The 26527-nt window shown below is 39.9% G+C and overlaps 1 protein-coding gene across 1 annotated transcript; it reads left to right on the forward strand.

The window, feature by feature from the left end:
* The first annotated feature begins 22610 nt into the window (after nucleotides 1-22610).
* Nucleotides 22611-25644, forward strand: FABP2 (fatty acid binding protein 2). Its single transcript, XM_075189526.1, has 4 exons — nucleotides 22611-22677; nucleotides 22976-23148; nucleotides 23898-24005; nucleotides 25594-25644. Exons 1-4 carry the CDS (start codon nucleotides 22611-22613, stop codon nucleotides 25642-25644), a joined length of 399 nt encoding a protein of 132 aa, XP_075045627.1.
* The last annotated feature ends 883 nt before the right edge of the window (nucleotides 25645-26527 follow it).

A 26527-nucleotide genomic window follows, 5' to 3' on the forward strand; every position in this document is an offset into this window, starting at 1 on the left:
GTGTATAAGTATATGGCTCTTGCCTCTATGGAGCAAAGGCTATAAGCTCTCCACTAAGAAGCGCTGAGGTTCTTCCCAACCTCCCTGGTCTGTGGAGGCTGTGGTAATAACTAAGGTTGGGACCCCTAGACTTACAACAGTACAAATATGAATTTATTATAGAGTAAAGTAAAATACTCTAGTACGGGCAAGAAGCTAGAGTAAGCATGCACTTTGTTATGTGATAGACCGACCACCCAGGTGCATCAGTCAAAACCCATACCAAGCCACTGGTAACCGCACAAAAATGCCAGTTGCCAATGGCTTACAGTAGCCACCAGCAGTTACATTCCACAATTTTATGTATCAATTGTTCCCCACATCTCTTCGACTATAATCTCACTTGGGCAGGACCAATCTTCTGTTGCATGTCATTGTAAATAATTTGTTTCTATTATGATCCACTCAATGTACAGTGTACAGTGCTGTGTAATATGTTGGCACTTTATAAATAAAGAATAATAATTGAACAGTTTTGCATTCTTTAATACGTATACACATTATAACTGTTTCAGAAATAACAAAGCCAACTTGAATATGAAAGCAAGTGGTGCTCTGTGTTTGTACATGGGTGCCATAGCCATAATCCCGGACAGACTCAAGGGGCTAGATTTACTAAGCTGCGGGTTTGCTTATAGCAACCAATCAGATTCTAGCTGTCATTTTGTAGAAGGTACTAAATAAATGAAAGCTAGAGTCTGATTGGTTGCTAAAGGCAATATCCCCACTTTTTGAAACCCGCAGCTTAGTAAATCTAGCTCAAGGTCTGCTAACTTACAAATGTATTTTTCCTATGCATGCAGTGCAGCATTCACAAGGCTTAAGATAACGTAGCTTGAAAACTATAAAAGCCAAGTGCAAGGAAAGTGTGCATGGCTTATGCAAAGGTAGGTGTGTTTATGCAAATGAGGGGGTGCTTTTCTCTGGAACTTTACATGAAGTCACTGGTTACAGTAGATTTAATTATGGGCAATAAACACATTAACTAACATATTGGAAACATTAAATTGCACAAAAGAGGCAATATTGGGAACACCATAGGCACAAAAACGAACACATAAAGGGCCTGATTCATGTTTGGATGGACGATGATATGAGTAGCGTGAAATAGCCCTGCACATGCCCAGAAACACAATTGAACACAAATGCATGTAGTTCATATCCGAATACAAATGACACGACTGCTTACAACTCGACAGGTGGTATGGGGGAGGGAAAGGGTGGACTAACATAGTCCATGTGTAGTAAGGGCATCCCATGCAGATGCATCTGATTCAAGTCCTGTGTGTGTCATAAGTACGTTTGGCTTCACCTGTGTCCATTGAACCCACTACAGGGCAGGTGTAATTGCAGACTGATGGTGATGACTTAAAAATTAACCTATGCATACCCCTAACTATCACAGAACATCTGTATGCAACTAAGATAGATCTTAAACACACATTGTATGCTGGGGTCGTATTTAAATCATCCTTATTTATGTAAATAATGTTAAAGAAATTGGTAAAATATTTTTTTCAAATAAATACATATAAATGCTTATACTCTTAAGAGTTATTGATTTTATGATAAAAAAATATTATTTTATATACTTATGCATAAGCATATACTGCAGTATGTTCTATGTCTTTAGGTACAGCAAGTACTGTTTAGACAGAGTGTACTTACATCCAGATAAAAATTGAAAAGTACATTGAGCTACGCTTGTATTTGAGTATGATCAGAACTACGCTCTTTTTTTCTTTTTAAACAAAACTTACATTCAAGTTGTGTTTGGACATGAATGAGGCCCAAGAGCTTCCCAATTACAGTTTTCGTGCTATTTAACAAGAATGTGATTACTTGTTGGTGGTGAGTGGATGAAATGGGCTGCAAATAGCTAATAATATAATACATGACAGCACTCAGTGGATGAAATGGCTGCTACAAAATTTCATGCAGCCATGATGACATCATCACTTCCATGAAAGATCTTGTGGCCCTTTCAGCCACTGAGCACCGGCATTGATAGCTTATGTACGTGTCTGCAAATCCACTGAGTACCACCAATGATAGTGAATTTGTGAAGTTGTAACCTTAGACCACATTTTGGGCAACCATGGTGAAAAACATTCTTGCTCATGTGTGAGGCAACAAAATACATTTCTATTGTGCACCATCTAACTAGCATTTAACATTCTACTGACTGCTGAGACTACAGAGAACATCCTCGTGAACTCACACAATAGAGAGATCATGTCATCACCCATCACCCCAGCCAATTCATCACCCTGATCAGCCATATAATCAACTCCCAGAGGTCAATTTATTACACCCCCAGTCATTTCATCACCCATTCAACCAGTTATTTCATTACACACCCCCAGCCAGTTCATCACACCCCTCAGCCATTTAATCAACCACCAGATGGCCAATTTATGACACCCTCTAACCATTTCATCACACACCCCCATGAACACCAGCCAATATCTTATGAGACCAGACTAAAAACTAAGGCTGCACTGACAGCCACCTAACCGCAAATGGATTTGCTGCCAGGCTAACTGACTGCTATAATAACTGTTGCAACCACCACCTTTAGACCAGTGCAATCCCGATGACTCCAGCCAGCCCCAGGACTGCCCACCACCTATATTAAAGAAAACAAAAATCTGAGGTGTTAAAAAAAATATATATGAAATGCTGGCAGTACCATGTAAACCAATCAAGGTCCAGGGCAGCTGAACTTTTAAGGATTTTAATACTGTCAAGACTTTGGAATTGAGCATGGCTATTTGCAAGCATAGTAAGATTGAATGATTTAAGGAAATCTTTAACTCTGGCATGTATGGCATTTGAGGGGTGATCACCAGATAGCAGATTGCAGAGTTTAGAATAAAAATTGTGTAAGAAATTCACAATTTTCTGGAGGTAATAAAGGAGGTTGTTTGAGTGATTCTGTTTTATCTTGATAGAGTTCATACTTTATGATAGTGCGTTAAATAGTCACATTATGGGCTTCCCAAATTATGGAGAGGGTTATGTCAGGGGATAATTTGTGCTCTCTGAACTCTTCAATCGCCTGAGTGATTTGATTTCTATTTCCTTTTTTGTATAGTAGATTGTCTTAGAGGCGCCAAAGGTATCTTGCTGGGCTAGTCATATGGAGATCAACCTCAAGGAGCACTGCTGAGTGATCGGTTGAGGACACGTAAGAATTGGCTGCTAAATATAGCGCTTGGGTAGTGGTGCGATCTACAAGAGTCATGTCTATTCGAGAATAGCCATGATAGAGGGCTGAGAAATGTGTTTAGGTCTTTGCTGAAGAATACAGAACCCACCAAGTGTCATTCAAATTATGCTGTTTAAACAAAGCAGTGAGTTTATGTGACTCTTGGGGGTCCTTGTGTTGGAAGCATAGGGGCGAACTATTGTGTATTGTGTCAAGCACCATGTTGAAATCACCTCCAATTATGATTCGGCCCATGGAAAATTGCAATATTTAAGGATGGCAACCTAGCCCACGCTGAGGCATATGTAGAGGCAAAAGTAATAGTTGTTTAGTAGATTGTTCCAATTAAATATTTGCTCTGGTTGCTGAGGACTGTGATGGGGGATGTATTATGTAGAAGGTTGGCAGTGCCCTTTTCTGTCTGAAGTATCACAGTAAGCATGGAAGTAGACTCTGTTAGATAATACAGAGTGGGAGTGTGCAATGTGTATTTCTTGGAGTAACACTACATTGTTCAAAGTGCTGAATAACCATGGTGCGCTAAGGTCCATAGTAAAATGGTGGATAAATAATGGTCTCAATTCCATTTGTGGCATGAGTTCAGTATAAGGGGTTAGGTGCAGGGACATGGAAGGGGGCTTGTTTGTATGTAGTGTGGGTCAGGGTCTTGAGGAATAGTGATCCGAATACTTGACATGCAGGTCTGCTTTCCATGACAAATTAGATGGCACATTCTGTGTGTCAAGGGAGTAGATGGGGAACAGGCTGGCAGCCAAGCAAGGCATGGGGAGTTAGAGTAAATTAGGAGTAGGTGGGAGCTGGGGTGACTCAAAGGGGTTATAAACTAGAAAACAAGGCATCAGACCTGGGAGTGAAGTTGTGGATGGGACGCACAGAGGCCCTGGAGGGGCACCAAGGGTGTGCTTTGATACAAACCAAACGCCAAGGAAACAGCAGCAACAATACATGAGAAACAAGAAAACCATAACAACAGCAGTGTACAACATTTATACAAACTATAAGGTGGGGTAGGCCTGCTATGCTCTGCAATGGTGGGACAGCTGGAGACAGTCTGAGGCAGTGACATTTTAGCAAAAATTAGGGATATTTTGAGGAAGGGGAGGTGGAGCCCTGCCAATTTAATCTAACTCATGCTTAGGTAGAGAACAGTTCAGTAATAACATCAAAGAATCTCGAATTGCATACTAATTTTAATTTTAGAAAAATCTCTTGGATCCACCCACTTTTCACAGTTCAATATGTCTAAAATACTTTTCCTCTAGACTACTTTATTACCTTGGTTTGCAACTAAACCTAAACATACTCATTTAGAAGTGGACACATTTGTGCTTAAAATGAAAGCAGAAAAATACACACATAAAAACAGCATATATATATATATACAGTATGTGCATATCTCATGATGCGTCCAGCACTAAAACAGTAGCGTTTGTGCCAGACTGCGTGAAGCATATGTCATCGCTGCAGGCAGCCAATCAGGAAACTCACTGTTACTTCATGCACTCATATGACACTTCTAGGGACACTGAACCCGTTGTAAGTTGCTGTCAGAGGAGAAGGCCAAGCCATTAACTGAATTGTTAGTGCACCAGTCTCTCCAGCACAGAACAGGTGCCAGTTCAGTGGATATTTTGGGTCTGATTCATATTCGGATGTGAGTCCTTTTGCATGCCCTATCTTCGGTGAAAAAGCTCTGCACTTGTGCCAAAATGGGACCTACGCCAATGAGCGCAATAGCCGATACACAACTGATATTTACTACTGCCTACGACTTGAAGGGTGGAACAGAGGTGGACGGCAATGTACAGTAAGGGCGTATCGAGGGTGTGCCTATGCAGATACAGCCAATTCAAGTTCAGGACATCTCTTAAGTACAAATTTTTAGCTGTATCATTTGCACCAACTACAGGGCAGGTGTAAGTGCCAACTAATAGTGATGACTACATGCATGTGTGCCAGAACATGTGTTTGTAAGTTGCAGAAACTATAAAAATGCATTTTATGTACAGTACTCATTAAAAACATCTTATTTTATGTATTGCATGTAAAAAACACATAAAAAAAGGTTTTAAAAACATCTTTTTTTATTAATGATTATATCGTTAAGAGTTATAGATTTATTTTATATTTTTTTGCATACATGCATTCTGATGGGACTTTATGTTGCACCTATGCATGTGCGCATTCTGCATTGTGTTCTGTCTGTCTGTACATACAGCAAGTATTGTATGGCTAAATTGTACTTAAACCCAGATTCAAATGGAAACGGACCTTGAGATCTGCTTGTAGTTGAATACGTGCATATAATTAATGGGCGCAGTGCTTGTAAAATCAATGGTGACAATGCAGATATATAATTAATTGAAACATGGCTGGTATAATCAATTAAAGAAGTGCAGATATACAATTAGGGATTCTGGTTTTCAGTTAAAATAGAAAAAGCCTTGTCAAGATCAGAGCAGTAAATTCACCACACTATTTCGCATACCAGTGCAGCCATATTGAAGGGACGCAGGAAACTGACTAGTGAAGTTCCTGAGCTGATCTGCATGAGCAAAGCCATACTCTCCTGGAGTGGAACTGTAAGTTTTCAGGATATATTAAGCAGATCATCAACCACCCTTCTTCTCCCCATCCCAGATTGTCGCTGGCTACCTGTGTCTTATATTTATTTTATTTTCTACCCTGTCCCTTTTTACTTAAGATCCTCTTCCCTTCTCTGGGTTTCTGTTCACTGACACTCTTTGTATTCTTCTTGAACCCAGGACCCTACTTTACGATCTTGCCCCCTGGGACCATGTCACCCTCATCCCAGCATTTAGAACACTGAATGAGTGATATTATTAGTATTTTTACTTCTCCCAGTGCCTCCGCAGAGAGAGCTAACCACCCCATGGATTTAAATTAAACACACACTGCATCCTTATTGGCTGACAGTGTTTTTAATCATCTAAATTAAATCAAGCGCACCCTGTGTACACACTCTGAGCCAGGGAAGGGCTGGCAAATTTCAGCCTATTTTAAAGGAAAGAAATGCAGGTGGCCCAGTGATCCAGCCCGAGGTAGCTCATTATGGGACCGGCCCATGCGGTAGATGCCCCCCTGCCTCCCAGTCCAGCCTGACACTGCTCTGAGCTTATCATTGATAAAGAGGAGTAGCAGCTGTAAGCAGCACTGACATCCTCCTTCTTTACCTGCCACCCCCCTCCAAGATGACCCAGTGGAATGCATTTCTAAAGGAGGGGGCCTGAGAGGAAGGGATAGCTAGTACCTCCCCACCAGACCTGCTGCTGTGTTCATATATATTCAATGGCGGCAATGCTATAATCAATGAGCACAGTGTTGTCAACACTTACAAAAGGAGTTGCTTAATCCAACCTACATTCCACTGATAACTCACAGACAACTGTTGTTTTAGCCACAAATCACATTAATGTTATTGATCTGTCTCCCTGGACTTGGACCCATATTAACACCAATTTCAAAGCCGAAAAGAAAATAAAAGAGTTCCTTCATTTTATATTGCTGCAGTACACATAAATTAGTACATAGGTAAACTAAATGTTTACAGCCAAAGACTTGCATTTATTATGTCTTTGAGGACATTACTAATATTTGTCAAATATCTGAAAATTTAAAACACATAAGTGTCAATTTTAAATAACATCTGAGTCCTGAATATCAGGTAGAACATTATATTTTATTTCTGAAACTAAGAAGCAGAGGTGGATTAAGATGATCTGAAGCCCTGGACAGTGTCTATGCCATGGCCTGTACATATGAGTCACTACTGTAGCCCACCATGCACTGCAGGTATGTAGCATGCTGCATAATGTTTGATGTGTAGTCATGACATGGTCCTGGATTACCCCCTTGACACACATTAACTCCCATCCTCCTTCCCAATGTGACAAATGCCCTCACTACTCTTTCATTGCCACATGTGCTCCAAGCTTCCTCCAGCGCCTTTGGCTACTACCTGCTGCAGTTCACAGTGGAGGTCATATATAGTCTTTTTCACAGTAGCTCCCACTATTGCTGCTCCATGTAGGGAAGAACAATGTTCAGAGCACATATGACGCCTTTGATGACATCACTGGCACTCTCCACAGACCATTCACGCCAAGGAGTAGCAGCCTGAGGCTCCCCAATCGTGAGCAGAGCACTGTGTAGGGGGACAGATGTCCTAACTGTCCCTGCTGGACAGGTGGTAGACTGTGCTGCTCTGTCCTATCTGTTATTGTAGCTTTCACTTCCTGCTGCAGCTGCTTTAAACTCTGATGGTGTTTGGCCAGAAATAGGAATGTTAGTGCTGTCCCCATATATATCACATGGGGGCGGCACTCCTTGGTCTTCCAAAGAATCTTTACTCAAAGCTGTTCTTATTGCAACATTTCAATCATGTGTAATGATTTTCCTCAGGGATCATTAAACATGGTTGAAACGTTGGAAAAAGAACAACTTTGTGTAAAGATTCTTTGGAAGACCAAGGAGTGCCGCCTCCATGTGGTGATGTATTTTGAAAATCTTTTTTTTCTGGGAGGGCACCAAGGCAGTTTTGGTTTTGGTTTTGGATCTGAATTAAGTTTGTGTTTTGGTTTTGGTTTTGGTTTTGGCAAAGCCACCCTCACGTGTTTTGGTTTAGGTTTTGGTTTTGGATCTGTATTTTTAAGAAAAATAGCTAAAATATACTAAAATCACATAATTGTGCTCTTTTTTTGTTCATTCATTATTATTAACCTCCATAACACTAATTTCCAGTCATTTGCAGTCAATTTTGAAGACCTCACAGGTCACAATATTATTTTCATACACTTTCAGACAAAGACTGCAGGACCTGGCTGGATGCTAAGCGACAGAGCAACGACACAAACACACGGCAGTTCATAGCACATCTAGGAAACATTGTCACACAGCAGTGGCAGAAAAGAAAAGTGGTGCAAGATGGAATTGTCCTTGGGTCCTCCCACCCACCCTTATGTAAGATATTGAAAAGGACATGTACATATTAACAAAAGCAAGCACTCCAACGACAAGGAATTCCACTTTTGCGGCTAAAGTGCTTGGCTGGTTTGGGCCCCCACAAAACAAATTACCAATAGCTTAGCTGCATTAAGCCCAACAGTGCTGTCAATGAACTCTACATTATTAAACCATGTCTGCTCATGCTGCATCTTTAATCTCCTTCTCCTCTCTGCCTCTTATCCCTGAAGAACTGCCAAACTTATGTAGACACAGGAATGGATATTACAACTGGAGCGGCATTACTTCTGCTTCAGACAGACTATGACAGAAAACATATGGGCAGTATGGAAAACGTCATATTGGAATATGCTGCATTGAACAGATTTAAACCAATATATAGATGCAGATGAGGAGACCGTACTTAAATTAAAATATTACCCACTGGATGAGATCCCAGATTTAAGAAAGCTTGTACACGAGAGATACACTGCTCGTCAGAACAATAATATAGAGGAGGCAGGATGATAAATATGTCCAGTTTAAAGAACAGCTAAGACACCTGAGAAAACAAATGAGTGTGTCACCAGCCCCATTAGATAAAGATTTGGAAGATGAAGATAAGTAGATCGCTGTCACCCAGAGCACACGGCCAGTACAGTGAAACTGAAAATGGCTCATTAAATCAGTTATGGTTCCTTTAATCGCTCCACCCATTACTTGAATAACAGTGGTAATTCTACAGCTAATACATGGCAACGAGCACTGACCCCCCGGGATGCGTGCATTTATCAGACCAAGACCAATCCGGGATGCCCCGGCGGGTTGGTGATGAACCCAGTGAAAAACATAGTATGTGGTCACAAGTATGAGAGAGAAGCAATTGAAAGGATGATTGAAAACAAACTTCATCCTAGCACAATATTGATTCAACCCCGCAGGAAACCACCATTACAGAAGTCTCTGTAACATAAATGTCAAAACAAAAATGTAAAAATAGCTTAAACCTTTTTAAAGAAAAAAACACATCTTTTATAAAGGTGAAACTTTGCTGTAGAAATGCAGCTAGCTTCCTTCTCTCAGCTAGGTCCCAGCACCTGCAATCTACATTGTCATCATCCTCACCCTCATCAGTGTGTACATCATCATCACTCTACTCTACTTATTAATCCCGGCTGGAAACCACCATTACAGAAGTTTGTGTACTTTGATCTAAATGCCAGTGAAGGTCTTCCTCATGGAAATTGTAGTTCATTTTACAACAGTCACAATTTTTGGGCAATTCTTTTAGACCAGACCAAATATCAAAATATTCTGCTGAATCATCTGCATCATCCATGGGTCTCTTAGAACAGCTTATTTTGTTCCTAGCAGCAGTATCCTGAGAAACTGGAGGGAATGCCGGTGTGTCAGGTACCACTTCAGCTGCCAACTTGCTTACCAGGAACTCACTGCATCTCTTGTGATCTGGGACAGTGTGAAATAAAGAGAAGACATAGCTCTTAAGCCTAGGATCAAGTATAGTCACCAAAATGTAGTGATATGATTTCAAGAAGTTGATAACTCTTCTACAAATCAGATATGCTTAGAATAATTTATTTGTTTCATTTCCTCCTTTAATTTTTCAAGGTGCTTTTCCAAAAGTCTAATTAAGGGAATCACATTGCTCAATCTAGCAGTGTCTGAAGTTCGAATCGTTTCAGCACCTTGCACAACAGGGAAAGTATTCTCCACTGCGATGGACTAAAATACATTCCCCCTCCCAATCTCATGGCTTGTGGAGTAAGCGTGGATAGCTTTTTGCTGTTCCTCCATCCTTACAAGCATATACAGGGTGGTATTCCACCTTGTTACCACCTCTTGTTTCAGTTTGTGGTAGGGGAAAATAAATTGTAATTGCTACTACTGCAATTTTCTACATGCTGTAGCAGAATGCCGAAAATGTCCCTAAATTTCTCGGGCCAGAGACAGCATCTCCTACACGTCGCTGTCATTTTTCAAAACACTCTGTACCACCGAGTAGATTGTGTGAACAAAACACGTAATGTGATGGATTTCACCCAGCTGTAATGCTCTCACAATATTGGTGGCGTTATCATAAATGACATATCCCCAGGAGAGTCCAAACGGTATAAGCCATGTTGCAATGACATCCCTTAGTTTTTCTAACAGGTTGTCAGCGGTATGTCTGTTAGTGAAGCCGCTGATACACAAAGAAGCCTGCCTCAGAATAATCTGGCATTGTTGTGTACATTCTGCTGCTGTTCCTGCTGCTGAAGGCAATTCACCAACCCCGGGGCCTCTCACAGTCATATAATCTCAGTTTGCCCAGTTACACTTATTCACATATCTGTGTCAGGCAATGTCCCCGCATCGCGATCCTGAAGCGTGGACGGTTGCCTATCATTTACGGTCGGGAGCTCTGTTGCTAAGCAGTAGCGTGCCCCGTTGTCAGGAAACGGGACGCTATTCTTAGCCCTCAGTGGGCGGTCTATGACATCCATGACCGCCAACTTCTCATTCCCAGTGCCCTACTATATAAACCTGACTCTGGCACCATTAGGGTGCCAAAGTATCAGGTCTCTTTCCTGCCACCAGCGTTTTCTTGCATCTTGCTTCTATTTATTCTCTATTGACCCGTCTAGTTTTGATTACCCTCCTGGATCCGGTTTCTGCTGGTGTTCTCTCCTGGTTTGACCTCGGCTTCCCTGACCATTCTTGTGGATCTTCCTCGGTACTGCATTGTCCTATTGGCTTGACTCGTCCTGACTACCCTCAATGCTATTACACTGGTAACTGTCTTGGAGAATCACGACCTGCGCACCTCTTACAGCGTAGTCCATACCTCCTTGCGGGGGTCCCTGGTGAAAACCGGGGGTGCGTTAGACTCCCTGTACAGTTGAACCAATACCAGTTAGTAGCTCCATCCAACTCACAGTCCTGACAATCTGTGGTTAAGTGTACAGTGGGTAGAATGGCATTTTGCAGCCCAATAATTACATTTTATGGAACCTTCTGGTAGAGGTGAGGAATTGCTTTTCTAGTAAAATGGTGTTGTGAGGGAATTTGGTAATGGGGACACAGGACCTCAATTAACTGTCTAAAACCAGCTGTGGATATTGGACGCTGGTCTAATACTAGCATAGTCGCCATGGCTTCTGTGATCCGCTTTGTAACTGGGTGACAGCTTTCATACTTGCTTACTCTTGCAAAGGATTGTTTAACAGTCAATTGTTGTAGACTACTAGTAGTCTCCTTCTTGGTTGAAGATCCACCCCCAGCAGCAGCAGTAGCGGTACTAACACTCAAGAATTGTTCAGAGTAATCCTGGATCTGAGAGAAGTCATCTAGCCTTAGCAACTTGGATTAGATGCAGGACTAACTCCGATCACTAGTGAGGATATTGATGAGGTGTTGTCAGAGTAGCTTTACAAAGGCTACAAATGGCTAGAAAACTGTTGTCAGGATTGGGTAAAAATAATTGCACACATAAGAGGTGCATTCTTTGGTCTTATGCCCAGGCATGACAATGACTGGCAAGAACTGCTTCCACTGGTGCAGGACTTATATAAACAGCATCATCCTCATCATCATCCTCCTTAGGGCCGTCGCCAGCTACACAAATCTCCCCCTCATCCTGTTGAAAATACAAAGTGGTATCCTACATTTGTGTATCACCGGCTACACTAAGAGGTATACCGCTGACAACCTATTTGAAAAACTAAGGGATGTCATTGCAACATGGCTTATCCCGCTTGGAATCTCCTGAGGATATGGCATTTGTGAGAGCATTATAGCAGGGAGAATTCCATCACATTCCCTGTTTTGCTCACACAATCAACTTGGTGGTACTGAGCTCTTAAAGAAATGACAGTGGCATATAGGAGATGCTGTGTCCAGAAATAATTTGGGTCATTTTCGGCATTCTGCAAAAGCATGTAGGAGATTGAAGCTGCTGCAAGAAGAATTGAATTTGAGGGGGAATATTCTTTAGTCCAGCGCAGTGGAGAATACTTTCCATGTTGTGCAAAGAGCTGAAACCAGTCTAAGTAGTCACCTGTGCAGTGAGTTCAGAAACAATTAGCTGCAGTCAAGGGATTCCCCTAATAGACTTTTGGAAAAACAGCTAGAGAAATTGAATGAAGAGATGAAACTAAGCAATTCCGCTATGTAGAACTTGTAGATTAAGTACTTTATTTGCTTCGCCAGGATCCGAGAGTTATCAACATATTGAAATAAGATCATTACATTTTGGCAACTGTGCATAATCCTAGTTTAAGAACTATGGGCCTGATTCATTAAGGAACTTAGGCAAGAATTTCATTACTTAAGTCTCCTCAACAAAACCATGTTAAAATGGAAGGGGTAAAAACTAGTTTCCTATTTTGCACATATGTTAAATATTGTCTGTTTTTTCATGTAGTACAGAAATATCCACTTTAAATTTCAGTGTACAAATAAGCTATCATGTATTTGTCTGCTACATGAAAACGCAGCCAGTATTTAACCTAATTGCAAATTCTCAAGAGATGCAATGAGCTCCTGGTCAGCCAGCTGACAGCTCAAGTGGTACATGACACAACGACTCATCTACCCTCAGTTTCTTTTGCAACTGCTGCTAGGAAAAAACTTAGCTTTCCCAAAACACCCATTGATGATGCAGATGAGTCAGCACAACATTTTGACATTTGGTCTGGTGTAAAAGAATTGCCCAAAAATCCTGACAGCTATGTCGTAAAATGAACAGTTACATCAAAGTACAGAGACTTCTGTAATGGTAGATTTCAGTGGGAATGAATTAGTATTGGGTGAGGATGATGTACACACTGATGAGGGTGAGGATGATGACAGTGTAGATTGCAGGTGCTGGGAGCTAGCTGATGCTGGTATGCTTGTTAATATTTTGGGTAGAATGGCATGTTTGCAATTTTATGTTTTTCTACAGTAAACTTTCACCTTTATTAGAGAGGTGTTTTTTTCTTTTAAAAGGTACAAGCTTTTTTTTTTTTTACATTTTTGTTTCCATGACTTAAAACCACTGTGCACTTGAACATAGGCTTTAGAACATGACATAAAGGGATTAGTATCATCATAACTGAGACTGAAGAGTGACAAGAACAATGTGACTGAAGACTGGAGAGTGACAAGAACACTGCTACCCCTGTTTCTGTTTGATCAATGGCACTGAGACTGGAGAGTGACAAGTTTAATGTGACTGGAGAGTGACAAGAACACTGCTACCTGTCCTGTTTCAGTATGAGCAATGGCACAGTAGAATGTCAATGGAGACTTTTAAAAGCACTGCCAGCCCTAATATTTGAATTTCTGTTTCGACACTAAACACTGGCACCTCTCCTATTTTTGGGTGAGCTATGGCACAGTACAATGTGACTGCAGATTTTGAAGAACACTGATAGCCCTATTATTTCTATTACAGCAATGACAATAAGCAATGGAGCAATGGACCTCTCCTGTTTCTGTGTGAGCTATAATAACACAGTACAATGTGACTGCAGATTTTGAAGAACACTGCCAGCCCTATTATTTCTATTTCAGCAATGACAATTAGCAATGGAGCAATGGACCTTTCCTGTTTCTGTGCGAGCTATAACTCAGTAGAATGTCACTGGAGACTTTTACGAAAACGGACACCCCCTCCCATTTCTGTTTTAGATATGACATTGCCCAACTGCACTAGAGACTCCCAATAACCGTGCTACCCCTTCTGTGCCTCTCTGCAAAATGGCACTGAATTGCCGTGGAGGGTGGTATTTATAGAATCCAAAACTCGCGAGACGCAACAATGACGTTTCACCTCGTTTTCACTTCTGAGGGCGTGCGAAAGTACCGATCCGGCTCAGCTTGGTACTCGGATCGGCGAAGTTCGAGATTTAATGTAGTGACACAAATTGTAGAGATAGCGAATAGTATTTATATATAAATATACAGAGAGTGTGAACATCCCCCATTGATCTTGATATTACATGGCGTCAATATAGGTACAAATTTTTTCTGAATGAACTGCGACTCAACCAATCAGCCATCCTGTAGGGCAGTACCTACTATTTATTTACATCTAATAGGTTAGTATTAGTATCATTCAAGTTGACACAAAAGATATCTAATTGGCTAATGGCAAATCATGTGAGAATGGAGGCGTGTCATCTAGAGTATTTAAGAGATGTCAGATTAGTCTCTCGGCTTGCCTTGGATAAAGCAGACCTAGTGAAACGCGCCGGTTATCTTGCTGTCTGCACCTTTTATTTCTTTTTCACTGGCCTTTCTATTTAAATTATAATGCTCCAATAATCCCCCATATAGTTTGGAGTAATTATCTAGGCAGATAGCAATACACTCCCCGTATTTTCAGTGGGTATGGTGTCATCCTAACATGGAATAATTAGAAAGATTATCTAGAATCTCAGTGAGAAGAGCAGCTGAACATATGAGATAATGGAATTATATCAATTAGGAAAAGTATAGCTATACTTTTTTTAAACACTCATTCTTCACTGTAGAAATAATCCTTAAACTCTGCCTTAAGCATAAGTACACTCATTATTATTATTATTATTATTATTATTAATAATTTTTATTTATAAGGCGCCACAAGGTGTCCGTAGCGCCATACAGGGACAAACAAATTACAATACAATGGGAGACAGCACAGTACAGTAAACAATGAGCACAGTAACTCAATAAGCTCAATGCACAGCTAGAGAGGGCGGGGAAGGGGGAGGGAGGATCCGCAAACGACGGGGCCCAAGAAGGAGGGCGCGGAAGACAGAGAGACCCCCAGGGGGGAGGAGGGAGCGAGAGTGGACTTGGGGTGGAGGACCCTCGAGGAGGAGGGCTAAGTAGCTGGAGAGCAGAGTTAGAAGTGGTGGAAACAGGAGGAGAGATGGCCCTGCTCAGAGGAGCGTACAATCTAAGGGGAGGGGTGGACAGACATAGAGACGCAGGGGAGAGAGGGAGAGTAGGGGGACGGAGGCAGAAGATAAGGTAGGAAGTTAAGTGGGAGACATTAATTAGGAAGATTGTTTGGTGCAGACAGCTTTTTTAAATTTACGATTGTGTATACATAATAATTAGTTTTATATTTTGTTTTCTTTTAATTGATTCAATAAAAGTTAATTTTAAACAACAAGAATTCCCACATATTCTATGGTAGCCGACAATGCATCTTATAAATCCACTTCTTTTTTCTAATCTCATTATATTTAAGTTTAAGATGGCACCCTGTGTAATGAATACTTGAATGCATATGTGCTAATTATTAGTACATATGTAAAAAATATCATGAAATAGTCCAGGATTTAGCCCCCACCCCCTCTTTTTGTAATTAGTGTGACAGCTCTCTCTTTTCTCTTTGCTTGTATCTCTGTAGGTATGTCTGGAGTGCTTATATACATTGCTTTTCCCCTCACTGCTGGCAACCTGCTTCACTGTGGACATCTGGACAAGGAATGTATTTCTTTCACCATCATGGTAAAAATTGTCACATATAAGAGAGATATCGCTCAACCCTACAGTACACGGTGTAATGGATGCAGGTGTGGAGAAAGCCTCAGTGCTGGATTATCAGCAGCCCCAGGGCAGGCCGGGCTGGGGGGGAGGGAAGCATCTGCCCTCCGGGCAGGCCCATTAGTGGGCTACCTTGGGCTGGGCCACCTGCATTTTTTTTCCCTTTCATCATCATCATCAACATCATCATCAGTTATTTATATCGCGCCACTCATTCACATCAGTCCCTGCTCCCATTGGAGCTTACAGTTGAAATGTCCTAACACACACACACACACACACACACACACAGAGAGACTAAGGTCAATTTTTGATAGCAGCCAATTAACCTACTAGTATGTTTTTGGAGTGTGGGTGGAAACCGGAGCACCTAGAGAAAACCCACAGGGAGAACATACAAACTCCACCCAGATAAGGCCATTGTCCCATTAAAATGTTCCTAATAGGCGGCAGACTAAAATTTTCCAGCCTTTTCCTGACCAAAGCCACTCTCAAAGGAGGACCCATGTCCACGAGCCAATTGTATGAGTGCATTGCTTAGCATACTAATATGGTGGCAAATACCACAAAGTAAAATGTTGATTCTTCGTATGAACTGAGTGTATTTGGGAGTTGTTGTTGAATATGAGCCTGGCACAAGAAAATGCTCCCTCATACATAAGCAGGATTGTGAGTTGTGAGACAAAATCTTGAAATTAGCTTTATGTATTGTACACATTTGGGGAGCGCCTCAAGTTTAGCGGTTTGCCACAGAGCCTCCCTCTGTATGAAATACTGTCTTTTTATATTTGTTTGGAGGCAGCAGATTCAGGCATCTTATTCATCATGTAAGAGAAATGTATACAGTGCAAATTATTTTCAAGCACATGACTGGAACTGTAATTCTTTGGTCACAATGTGCCCTTTTTCCCTTCCACAGTAGCCCCTACTCTACTCAGTTGTTACAGGTAGACAGCTTAAACTATATGCAAGAAAGAATAATTAAAATATTACATCCTACTAATATAACATGGTAGAAGGCTGGCAGATCAAAAGAAAGAAAAGCACAAGGGTAAGCAGAACAGGAGAATAAGAGAATGAAGACTAGTCTGAAACACTTTACCCAGAGATAGCACCATAATGAAATAGAAAAAAATGGGTTACAGTATGTCACTTCCAGGAGATTGATTGACAATTGAGAGCAGGTAAGTAGACTTCTGGACCCAGTGTTAGCAGAAACAAACACCAAATAATAGACAGCAAGAACAGTGAAACCTGATCATTCCTAATAGCATCAAAGACACGTTGGTGGTTCTGAGGGCATGTGGCGCATTCTATGGCAAGTAGAAGGCCTAACATGTGGGGGTATTTTGGCGCGAGTAAAATGGGAGTCCTAAGGTAATTTTGGGTCATTACTGGAATTTAGGGTAGTGTGCCTTTTGAAGGATGGAGGCTTTGTGGTGTATCAGATTGCCCATCACTGACATATAATGTGACACATATCGCCACAAATGTGTAGACAAGCTATTTACTGTTAACTATTCATGGCATGTCAAAGTAAATAAACATTAAAAAACTAAAGGAAAGTCATTATTACATCTCTCCATCATTGTCACGAACACTCTCCCAGCTGCAGTGACTTTGGGTGTTTGCTGTATGAGGTTACATATGATTCCAGCCCGCTCTCTCTCTACCTATCACACAGGTTATAGACCTACTGAATTGCCCCCCACACAGCACTCTCACACCCCCACACACTCCAGGTTTTGCCACCACCTATTGAATACGGACAATAGAATCCCAATATAACATCCCACACTGGCACACAAGCTTCTAGCTACCCACAGGCTAGCAAGACAGACACCAGCAAACAAAGGGTTAACTCGTCACACCTCCAGACTGTTACACAAATGTAAATGCAAGCACACACTAAGCTTGTTAATCAAATGTATCAACAATTCACACACTGGCATTCAAAGGGTTAACTTGGCTGAGCTATATTCTTCTTAACAGGTATCAAGTATCAAGGACGCAACTTACTAAATTTATAGATTTAATATACAAATGTACAGGACATTCAGTTATAAAAAGTACAATTAATAAACAATTGATATAACATACACAAGTAAAACAGTTTAAAATAAAAGGGGTTACATTCAGAGTATAACTTACATGAGTTGTATAATCTTTGGCATGGGAAATTGGCTAGGAAGATAGACAGCTTATCAATGTGGACTGATTTTCCCAAAATACTGACAATTTGTTGTAACTGGTCTCAGCTTTTTAAAGACACCATTACACCTTTCCCACTTCCTGGGGGTTGTGGTCTGTGATACTTTTTTCAATCACCATTTGCAAGTTGCCTGATTTACTATCCAATTCTACTATGTGACCTAACTTTTCTGTGGAGCGTCACACATACCCAATTTTATTATTAATGAATCCCCTATGAATTTGTATATCTTTTGATACCAAACAGGGCTAGATACAGATTCTAAGTAGAGCTTACCCTCATTTCCTTAACTTCTCTGTGCTGCAGAATGCTTAATTTTGCATATGAGCTGCCCTTCATCATGCTATTGAGGAATATGTGGTTGATCACTACTTTTATTGATTTTAAGTGGCATATTTTAAAACTGACTTATTTTGTCTATATAAAAATATAGCCAAGTCAGAACATGGTCTCTTTGAGCCAGACACCACGCTGAGTGGTTCCTAAAAGTCTATTCCGGTGTCCAAAAACTAACTTGTGTCAGGATATAGCTCACAGCAGGGGCTCTTTGAAGCTGCCACAGGTGACACTGCTATCTTCTCACACTGGGATGTGCAAAGCCATCAAATACACATACAACAGACTTTCTAACTTCACATTTTACACTAGTAGCTCAACTTATCAATGGATTCAATTAATATATCATATTTACACTGCAGTTATGATTTAGGCCTTATTCCCCACAATTATGTGATGGGTTAACCCTTATAAATAACTGTAAGTTCTCTATGTTCACAACAATCATATTAAATATAAATGAAACTGCATATTTTAATGTGAAATATTATAATGAATTTTAGCTGTGACAGAGCGAATGTATTACCAGATTGCAACAATTGTGATAGTAGAGAAAGTTCTAAATTATTTTATCTAGACCGGTGTTTCTCAAACCCGGTTCTCAGGACCCCTAACAGTGCAGGTTTTCCAGGTGAGAAGGGAAATAATTATATCACCTGTGGATCTGTTACAATGTGTCAGTCAGTAATGAATACACCTGTGCTAAACCAAGGAGATATGGAAAACATGTACTGTTAGGGGTCCTGTTAAACATTTCAATATTACACATACCAAGACTGGTCACCCACTGGCATTTAAATACGCCAGTCTTGCATTTTTAACGCAGGTGCAATGCATGTGGCTGCATGTTAAAACAAAGACCCCATTCTATTCAATACATCTATACCCTTTTGCACTAGCACTTGCGCTGTGTGTGGAGTGCATAGCGTACATACCTGTGAAGATACCGGGTTTATCTGGCCTAATGCTACCCACTTCACGCTGGCTGGCCACCCTCGGGTGCCTTCCTATGCCAGGGAAGCCTACCCAGTAACTTCTGGGATTCGTATCGTCACTCAGGCAAATGCAGTTATAAAAATACAACAGTATATTTATTGTCATACGAACAACACCAGAATATTATGTACACACAGTAAATAATTGCCAGGCAGGTTTACCACATCATGTCTCCCTTACCCCACTAGCTTAAGGAGTTATAGTCACCTGGCTGTCCAGACTTCACGACCCATGGATCTCTCTCAGCTGCATATATAGACTCTAGTTAGAGAACGACAACTCAAAACTAGATCTTGCACCTTCATGAATGAAACCCCAGAATGAATACCCTTCCCCCCTGGAGTCATTCCTTATATCTCAGGTCTAATTTCCACAGTCTTTCCCCTCCCTGGGCAAACCCCTGGGTCTATTCTTCTTAACCATTGGTCAGTGCAGGACTAGGGGGTTTGGACAGGGCAGTGAAGATGAGCTGTCCTTTCACAGAAGCCCCCTGCTGAGATGCAGACAGAAAGTCTGGACTAGTCCTAAGGAGAACAATTGATGCTAATTGGCTTCCCCTACTTCCAAGGATGAGGTAGCAGTGAGCCCCTGCTAAAATTAACCCCTTACACTACTTTGTGATGTCACAGGGTCCCCAGCTGTTTCATGCTTCCTGTAGAGAAAGGAGTGGGGAGAATGAATGCAGCTCCAGCCCGCTCACCTGTATCCTCGACAACACCTGATCTTTACCCATAACCAATCCTGGCTTCAGTTTAAGGACAATGAATAACATTACTGCAAGTCATCAATATATAATACACAATATACATATTTACATTGAACTACAATGTCCCCTTAACCACATGTAATTGGACAATGCAGTTGTAGTCTGGTGAGCTGAGGAACAAAAGCAAGGGCTATAAAAAGTACTATAATCCACATTATGTGAGAAACGAGACACAGAATGGTTAGCGTATCACACTCGTTTCGTCACAATACCCACTAGGGGTTTATACAAAAGGTTTAACCAGAGTTTTGTTGTACTTTACCCATTGATTTCTATGGTCCCTATTGATCTCTATAGTCCATTAATTTCAATGGTGTTTCTGCCATTACAATTTTCATATAATAGGTAGGTAAAAGTAGCATTAGAAACTGTTGCTAATTTGCTAAATACTTTTTTTTCAGCCTCTTACTAACTCCTAATTTGATTAGGAGCTAATTTTAGATTAGGGCCAATTTTTGCACAAGAGTAGAACTGGCAGTCAAGCAAACCATGTTGCATTGTAAGGAGGAGCAAATACAGACATTTTCTTGCCTGTAGGGAAAGTAGTGCATGCTCTTGCATGCTTCACATGCTTGCAGGCCAGCCCTGTTATACACTACACTTTAGATATAGTCTAGGCCACAAACCCATGCAAGCCTAAATCAGGTTGTTCATTTTTACATTTCTTAACCTGCCTCACAAAATGGTTATTCCAGGTACACATTTTGCACCCAGTAGCCGAATTTTCTCCCAACTGTAAAACAGCCCCTAAGTGTGATATTGCAATTGTTTTAATAAAGATATATTTTTTCTAACCATGTTGCTTCTGTGTGTCTTTGTTTAGACTCCATCCATGCCTGCCTGTGGATAGCAGATTTACATGCTTGCAACGGCAACTGATTTCACCGTAGAAAGAGCCAGCGTGCTGTGGCATTATGTTGTAATAAGAGGGGGTAAAGTCCCTGACAATCAGCCCCTAGTGCTTCTGCTACAAATCAAGAACTGCTGGTAGTGGTAAAGATGAAGAAATATGTTAACATTAAATAGGTAGGCATAACAATTACTGGTGCCAGTTTTTATTAACCCTTCATTTAAGACATTTTATCATCATCATCAACTATTTATATAGCGCCACCAATTCCACAGTGCTGTACAGAGAGCACACTCAGATCAGTCCCTGCCCCATTGGAGCTTACAGTCTAAATTCCCTAACATACATACACACATACACAAAGAGAGAGAAACTAGGGTCAATTTGATAGCAGCCAATTAACCTACCAGTATGTTTTTGGAGTGTGGGAGGAAACTGGAGCACATGGAGGAAACCCACGCAAACACAGGGAGAACATACAAACTATACACAGATAAGTTCATAGTCGTGAATCTAACTTATGACCCCAGTGCTGAGAGGCAGAAGTGCTGCCCTATGACATTTAAATTAATTTGGTGGTTGCAGTTGAGAATGGGGCAATATTATTGTGGAGTGTTTTACATGAAGTTGAGGTCTTAATTTTATTATGGTTACATATTCATTCATTCATTTACACGAGTGTCCAGCTTTATATCTGGCAAAAAACAGGTAACACAAGCTCCATCAAGCTTTTACCTTAAAGCCCCATGAACACACACCCAATATAGCTTAACAATCGAAACTGGTTCTACATTGGCCACATGCATAGATGGCCAAACTGGACAGATCTGGTCAGTGGGTGAGCTCAATGAATGAAATGCAAGGGCACAGTATTTCCTGTTCACCACTATTCTCTGCAGCATAAATCAGATGTCTTGAAGACAAAGGGAATGGTTTAAAAGAATCAGAATTTGGTTTCTGCTTAAAGTTTACAATTAGAGTTCAGTAAAATTTTCAAAACATTTCAACAAAATATTTGTCTCATTCTAAATTTGACAAAAATATGCTTGTTTCACGGGTAGAATTTTGCCTTAATCATTGCCAATCCTATCCCACCATCAGGGGTAGACTGGGCTGGGGGGCAGAGGGACATCTGCGCCCCGGGCCGGTCACAGGGCCACCTGCAGTTTTTCCCCTTTAAAATAGGCTGCTGAGACGTGTCTTGCTCCCCCGGGCTGAAATTTGCCAGCCCTCCCCTGCTCACCATGCTACACATGGTTCCAAAATCAAGCATCTGGAAATCCCCTCTAGAAATCCTGCATTTGCCCTTGTAAGTGGAGTGCATGCCCCCAATATAATATAGTCTGTTTTATAGCTTTATTTACAGTAAAGGCTTACTGTTAAAGATTGAAATTATGACAGAAATCAACCTTGAAGCTGGAAGTTCAGCTTGTACGGAGTGATATACTGTGCAGAAGAGTTATAAATCAATATCCACAATATAGGGACAAAGTTTAAATTTAATAGGATGAGTCATATTGGAGGAGGAGAATACATTAATTAACACCTTGATCTCAAAATAGACTTTAGCCAGCCACATCACATGGAGATCAGTTTCTAGATAATAAGGAAATATAAATTGAACAGAGACACACAGACTTACATCTCAGGTTGAATATTCTGTGCTTCCTAGATCCCACCTCCAGCTATCACCATGACATTCAACGGAACCTGGAAAGCTGACAGAAGTGAAAACTATGAGAAATTTATGGAAGTTATGGGTAAGTGTCTTGCATTGACTCACCTTATTTATGAAGTATGTATCCTATTGTTTGGCAAATACACATTATAAATAAAACTTTTGAGACAAAAAAAATGCAGTCAAACCAAACATATTGGTAACTAAACTTAATGTGAAACTGCTGCATACACATAGGTGCAAACTGATCCAGTACATATATGGCATCAATCCAAAGGAATAATCTAATATTATCTCTCATCATTCCTTTTGCTAAAGAATTCAACATATTGCTCTAGTTTACTTTCCTAACAGACTGCACATCTTACGGTCTCTTGTAGGAGTGAATGTAATGAAAAGGAAACTGGCTGCACACGACAACCTGAAGATCATAATCCAGCAGGATGGAGACAAGTTTAATGTGAAGGAATCCAGCACATTCAGGAGCATTGAAATCAATTTTACCCTTGGTGTCACCTTTGAGTATTCTCTTGCAGATGGAACTGAACTTGTTGTAAGTTTTACTTAAACAGGACAAGTAGGAATAGATGGTCTGAATGTATTACAAATACTGTAAATGTTGCTAATTTGTAGGAAACCGTCTTTGCCTGAAGAGCTCACACTCTGTATATTAAATGGGGGCAATTTTGTAACAGTGAATCTGTTAATACTTTAGGTATTAGACCAGCACATAGAATATACACATGAAGCGAACGTGTTTTGCAATACACTCCTAATATAGTATAATTGGCTAAGTATTGGTAATGTCATGTAATATAGTCCCATGTTTGTTCTGATAGTTATATTCCTGTGTGACTGTATATGCAAATGTTTAATTACTTACAAGTGATTTGTAGAAGAAGCCTATTAGAGGTACAAAAGTTCACCAACTTATATATACTACATAATACCAAATAATGGATAGTAAGGGATAAGTATCAGTGAGAACATGCAAAAAGAAAATCAAGACTAGTATATCATTTGGCAGGAATTATATCTCTTGCATCAATTGTCCATTTCTTCACCTTTTATCCAACTGACAACTTTAATCAGAACAGTATTCATATATTGTACTACTTTAGGTCGCTGTGAATAAATATGAAGTAACTAAGTGATTAGTAAACTATGCAAGTTCTGATGCTGCCCAACAACTTATACTAATAAATTTACACAGGATAAGTGATCAGCTATTAAAGACACAATAGCCAAAAGTGCGAATCTTAATTGTATTAATGGTGTTTACATTTTCTCCACATTGCCTAGGGAGCCTGGACTTCAGAGGGAGATAAACTTGTAGGAACTTTTAAAAGAAAAGACAATGGAAAAGAGCTCAAGACAAACAGAGTATTAATCGGTGATGAACTTGTGCAGGTGAGTTTTAAAGAAGAAACATCAAATATGGTGTTAGAAGAGAGACCAGAGGTACATCTAGTTTGCCCTTTTTGTGTGGCTTTTTCTCTTTTCGATGGGTTTATTTTTTGGGGGGGTTGTTTTTAAGCAAAATATTTCTACATACGTTTTGACAATAGCAATATGTTAGCCCCATGCATGAATATTTTTACTGTTTACCTACCTATGCTGTCCTTCCTGATTACCAGCCCTCTTTACAGTGCATGCAAAACTTACATTCATTCTCTTTGTAAAATAATCTACTGAACCCCAAAGCAACACTGTTGTGTGACTGGATCATAGACCCACTACATACTTTTTCCCATTGTAATCTGGCTGGACTAATATGTAATTTGTGATCTTAACTTCATGTATTAAACTCCTATTTTCCTATAGATTGTAAACTTACAAGCTTCAGTCCATTGTTAATATCCAGTCTTGTTTTATCACTGTGTTTCTGACCTTACACCATTGACTACTGTCTCTGGTTCTTTAGCTAAACTGTTTCCATTCCGCTATATTTGAATCAAATCCATGGATTTTCCATTTCTTAATAGTTTAATATGGGATAGTGTTTCAAACGCCTTGCTAAAATCTAAAATAAACTATATTCACTGATCCATCCTGATTTATCACTAAATTTGTTTGGCATAATATTCCAACAGCAAATCTAATATAATAAAATATAATATAATATAATATAATGATAATGATAATAAATGTAATATTATTTTTAAAACTGGCCTAATTCATTATATTTTAATACTAATATACACATACCAGTATACATACAGTAATTTCTACACAATTTGTTTTACATATATTAGGACACTGTAGAAAATTATATATAGCATGGACACCATGGAATTTGGTCTGCGATAATTTCTGCAAAGAGCAGAATCTTGAAAAACATTACTGAGTCTGTGCCACAAAAGCTTAAAAAATCCTATACAAATTAATGTGGGTCAAAAATGAACTAATTCCTGTAGCCCAATGCATATATTATAATGGCTAACAATTATAATGATCACTAAAGGTTAGATTTTTTATTTTACGTTTAAATATCACTTTCTATTTCAGTGAAGTCATTGCTTTCTTGCTGGCCATTATACTGGCAAATGTATAATGTGTGTTTCAAATTATTTCGTTTATATTTTAGTTTACAGTTAAAATGACCCAATGCACTCACAATTTACCATTCATACCGTAATAAATAATGCATCAAGTTAAACTCAGTCATGATTTAGTATAGTGTATCTGACTAGCCTAATTTATATGTACTTAAACACAGGATCCGACCACTTAGTGTGTCACATAACTCATTTTGAAAGTATTCTTGAATAGATACATAACAGGCAATTAGAGCAAAGCACGCATTAATATGATGATTATTACACAAGCAACGTAGATAGAAGTTTAATTGTAGTTGAGTATTCTTGATAGATTAAAAACACCATTAGTTGTAATAGTATTACTAACCCCATGGTATGCATCTTACCCCTTTCTAATCATACATTGCTTTGTTCTTTATACTCATTTATTTCAATTATTTTTCCTTATTCTTTTTCAGACATACATCTATGAGGGCACTGAAGCCAAGAGAATATTTAAGAGAGGCTAAGCTCTGTTCCTACGGAAGAATAACTGCTGCAACGTACTGACTCATCGGCCCTACTACACACAACTTTATACCTATAACAAAAGAACACAGTTAGCTTTTTGTCTTTGTACATATTACAGATAACAGAGTTTATCTATAGCGTAGATCTTAAAAAACGTGTCAAGTTATTTTCATTTTCAGCAATAAAAATGACTTGTTTAAAACTGCTTAGCATGTCAATTTCACCATATCAAAGTGCTACTTAAAATAAATTACAAATCAATCCAACATGAAGGACAGTAACAGTCACATATGCATGTTTACAAAACTCCTAACAGGTCAGGAGTTGAGATGTTTCACATGGTATATTGCACCGATTCTTTTCTCCATATTTTTGTGAGTTAACTGACATCACAGGTCTCAATCAACAGCCTTTGTACCAGCACAGTATGGCTCTACTTTATGACATGAGACGATTTTCCTTATATAGTCTTACGTATTAGCAGCCAACACGGGTATGACCTGTTGGATAAGGGGTGTGGTTTTGTCCAAGATAGGCACGGATTGGGCAGTTGGGTGAGGCAGTGCTGTTTCTTCGAAACTAAAGATCAGATGTACTATGCTGTAATGGGTAACATGTACTGCATTCTTGGGCCTAACTGATTAGAATGTGAAAGTGAACATGTCCTGGTTTTGAGCAGCACACTCCCTAAGCATTCCAAGACTATCACAACATTATCCAGATTACAGAAATGTAGAGTAAATATGGAGAGGAAAGGAAAATGGTTCCAAAAAAGTTCATTATAGTCTTTAGTAATAACAAATTGAAAATGTTAAGTACTTCAGAGTACACAAGTAATACTTATCTAGCTAAGTTGAGTCCATTCTGGAGCTTGACCCTCGT

The sequence above is a fragment of the Mixophyes fleayi genome, chromosome 1, assembly GCF_038048845.1.
Source record: "Mixophyes fleayi isolate aMixFle1 chromosome 1, aMixFle1.hap1, whole genome shotgun sequence".
NCBI classification, from domain to species: Eukaryota; Metazoa; Chordata; class Amphibia; order Anura; family Limnodynastidae; genus Mixophyes; species Mixophyes fleayi.